This window comes from Lontra canadensis, unplaced genomic scaffold, assembly GCF_010015895.1.
Source record: "Lontra canadensis isolate GAN:19392208 unplaced genomic scaffold, GSC_riverotter_1.0 scaffold77, whole genome shotgun sequence".
In the NCBI taxonomy this organism is placed as follows: Eukaryota; Metazoa; Chordata; class Mammalia; order Carnivora; family Mustelidae; genus Lontra; species Lontra canadensis.
In genome coordinates this window covers 3,245,629-3,248,491 of record NW_022631071.1, presented here as the reverse complement: position 1 = coordinate 3,248,491, position 2,863 = coordinate 3,245,629, and the positions used below count along the sequence as shown (strand labels likewise).

Below are 2,863 nucleotides of genomic sequence, written 5' to 3'. Positions count from 1 at the left end.
CTAGAAATGTAAAAAAGCAATTTAGGTCACTTTCTCTTCTAAATAAAGAGACAAGGAAATTCCCTACAATCTTTGGATTTTGTGACATTCAGCATTATTGACAAAATCTTGAACTTCATGCCATTGATTCTTTAGACAAAAAAAAAAGTCATCAATAAAATAATGTTATTCCTGTGTTTAAGTGAAAGCATATTATAACAAGACAAACCTTCAAAATTTGGAAATTATTTGTATCATTATTTTTTTTTAATTTTTTATTTCTTTTCAGTGTAACAGTATTCATTGTTTTTGCACCACACCCAGTGCTCCATGCAATCCGTGCCCTCCCTAATACCCACCACCTGGTTCCCCCAACCTCCCACCCCCCACCCTTTCAAAACCCTCAGGTTGTTTTTCAGACTCTGTATCATTATTTTATAAGAGCTTATAAAATGTACTGTCTGTGATATACTTTAACCTATGAAGGTGTCTTAAGAGTTCCCTTAGTCATAAGTTTCCTCCATAAAGTGGTTGTTTTGTATATATCAGAGACATATTTAATTTGAGATGCAACTTTTAGTGGAAGGAGAGATGATGTTTAAAAATTTATTTCTGGGAATTCTTTAGCGAGTCGACCTCACTTCCCGCCGGATCATGGCCACCGACTCGTGGGCCCTTGCAGTGGACGAGCAGGAAGCGGCTGTCAAGTCGATGAGTAATTTGCAAATCAAGGAAGAAAAAGTCAAACAAGATACCAATGGTGTTATTAAAACCAGTGCCACTGCAGAGAAAACAGAAGAAGAAGAGAAAGAGGACAGAGCTGCCCAGTCCTTACTCAACAAGCTGATCCGAAGCAACCTGGTGGATAACACAAACCAGGTGGAAGTCCTGCAGGGGGACCCGAACTCCCCGCTCTACTCTGTGAAGTCCTTTGAGGAGCTTCGGCTAACTTTCAATAAAATATTGGCTGACAGGTGATTTCTGGATGTCAGGAACATTTCTTATTAGGAAACCACAACTTCTCCAGGGAGTCTATGCCATGGGCTTCAATCGACCATCCAAGATACAAGAGAACGCATTACCCATGATGCTTGCTGAGCCCCCGCAGAACCTGATTGCCCAGTCTCAGTCAGGTACTGGTAAAACAGCTGCCTTCGTCCTGGCCATGCTCAGCTGAGTGGAACCAGCTGAGAAATACCCCCAGTGTTTGTGCCTCTCCCCAACATACGAGCTGGCGCTTCAAACGGGAAAAGTGATTGAGCAGATGGGCAAATTTCATCCAGAACTCAAGCTTGCTTATGCTGTTCGAGGCAATAAATTGGAAAGAGGTCAGAAGATCAGTGAGCACATTGTCATTGGCACTCCTGGGACTGTTCTGGACTGGTGCGCCAAGCTCAAGTTCATTGACCCCAAGAAGATCAAGGTGTTTGTTCTGGATGAGGCCGACGTGATGATAGCTACTCAGGGCCACCAAGATCAGAGCATCCGCATCCAGAGGATGCTGCCCAGGAACTGCCAGATGCTGCTTTTCTCTGCCACCTTCGAAGACTCTGTCTGGAAGTTTGCCCAGAAAGTGGTCCCAGACCCAAACATTATCAAGTTGAAGCGTGAGGAGGAGACACTGGACACCATCAAGCAGTATTACGTGCTGTGCAATAACAGAGATGAGAAGCAGCAGAGCTCTCCAAAGAAGGCCACCAGGTGGCGCTGCTGAGTGGCGAAATGATGATGGAGCAGAGGGCTGCGGTGATCGAGCGCTTCCGAGAGGGCAAAGAGAAGGTGCTGGTGACCACCAACGTGTGTGCCCGCGGTATTGACGTCGAACAGGTTTCTGTCGTCATCAACTTTGACCTCCCCGTGGACAAGGACGGGAACCCGGACAACGAGACCTACCTGCACCGGATCAGGCGCACGGGCCGCTTTGGCAAGAGGGGCCTGGCAGTGAACATGGTTGACAGCAAGCACAGCATGAACATCCTCAACAGAATCCAGGAGCATTTTAATAAGAAAATAGAAAGACTGGACACGGATGATTTGGACGAGATTGAGAAAATAGCCAACTGAGACGCTCCACCAGTCACCAGTGCCCACCCCTGGCACTCCGCCTGCATGGGAGACCAGTGCTTTCATGGCACAGGCCTCGACAGTCACCACAAAGACAAAGACAGAGGAGAGAGAAACTACCTACCTCATTTTAAATTACGTTTGGACTCGACAAAAATTGTGCAAATGATGGGGGAAGGTAGAAAGGAAAATTTTGCATTTTGGAAAAAGTAGTCCTCCCCCTGCCCCTCCCCACTTTTAAGCCATGGTTTTTCCCTATCTTTATAATAATCTGGTCGCTATGGATAATCGCGGAGCCTAGGAATCCCTGCTTATTTTGTCGGTGGGGAGATAGGACCCGTCTCCTGCCCCTGCAGAAATGGTAGATGTAGAGTGCGAGAGAAACCTCAGCACAGGTGTGCGGGCCCCGCTGCACGGATGGAGTGTCGGGAGCAGCAACGGAGAGACCGTGAGCTTCCCCCCTTCTCAGTCCCTTCCTGGAGACCTGCTGCCAATGTCTCCTGCCCTTGGGGCCATCTTCCTTCTAAATGCAGTGACGTTTCAGCTGATCCCTTTTACCTCTGTTCCCTGTGCCAGAGGACGTCCATTTCTCTTTGGGTGAGCATCTTGGGTACTTTTGTAAATCTCCCAATTTGGAGAGAAACACAGAAGTCAGTGAATCTTCAGAAGGATTGGTCTGGCAAGGGTAGATGAACCCTTTCAGAATCTAGGCCTTCCTTTTCCTGCTGTTGCTGTGTCTGCTCAGACACTGGTAATCAGTCATGGCACCCAAGAGACACCAGGTGAGTTTCTGACACACACCTGGCCAAGTGAGTCGGGT

The 2,863-nt window shown here is 47.3% G+C and overlaps 1 protein-coding gene across 1 annotated transcript; it reads left to right on the top strand.

The window, feature by feature from the left end:
• Positions 1–601: 601 nt before the first annotated feature.
• Positions 602–2,333, top strand: LOC116881760 (ATP-dependent RNA helicase DDX19A-like). The gene is given in 3 exon segments (XM_032881796.1): positions 602–953; positions 988–1,649; positions 1,652–2,333. Coding segments are annotated over 3 exon segments (1,374 nt in total). The 5' UTR covers positions 602–633; the 3' UTR covers positions 2,044–2,333.
• The last annotated feature ends 530 nt before the right edge of the window (positions 2,334–2,863 follow it).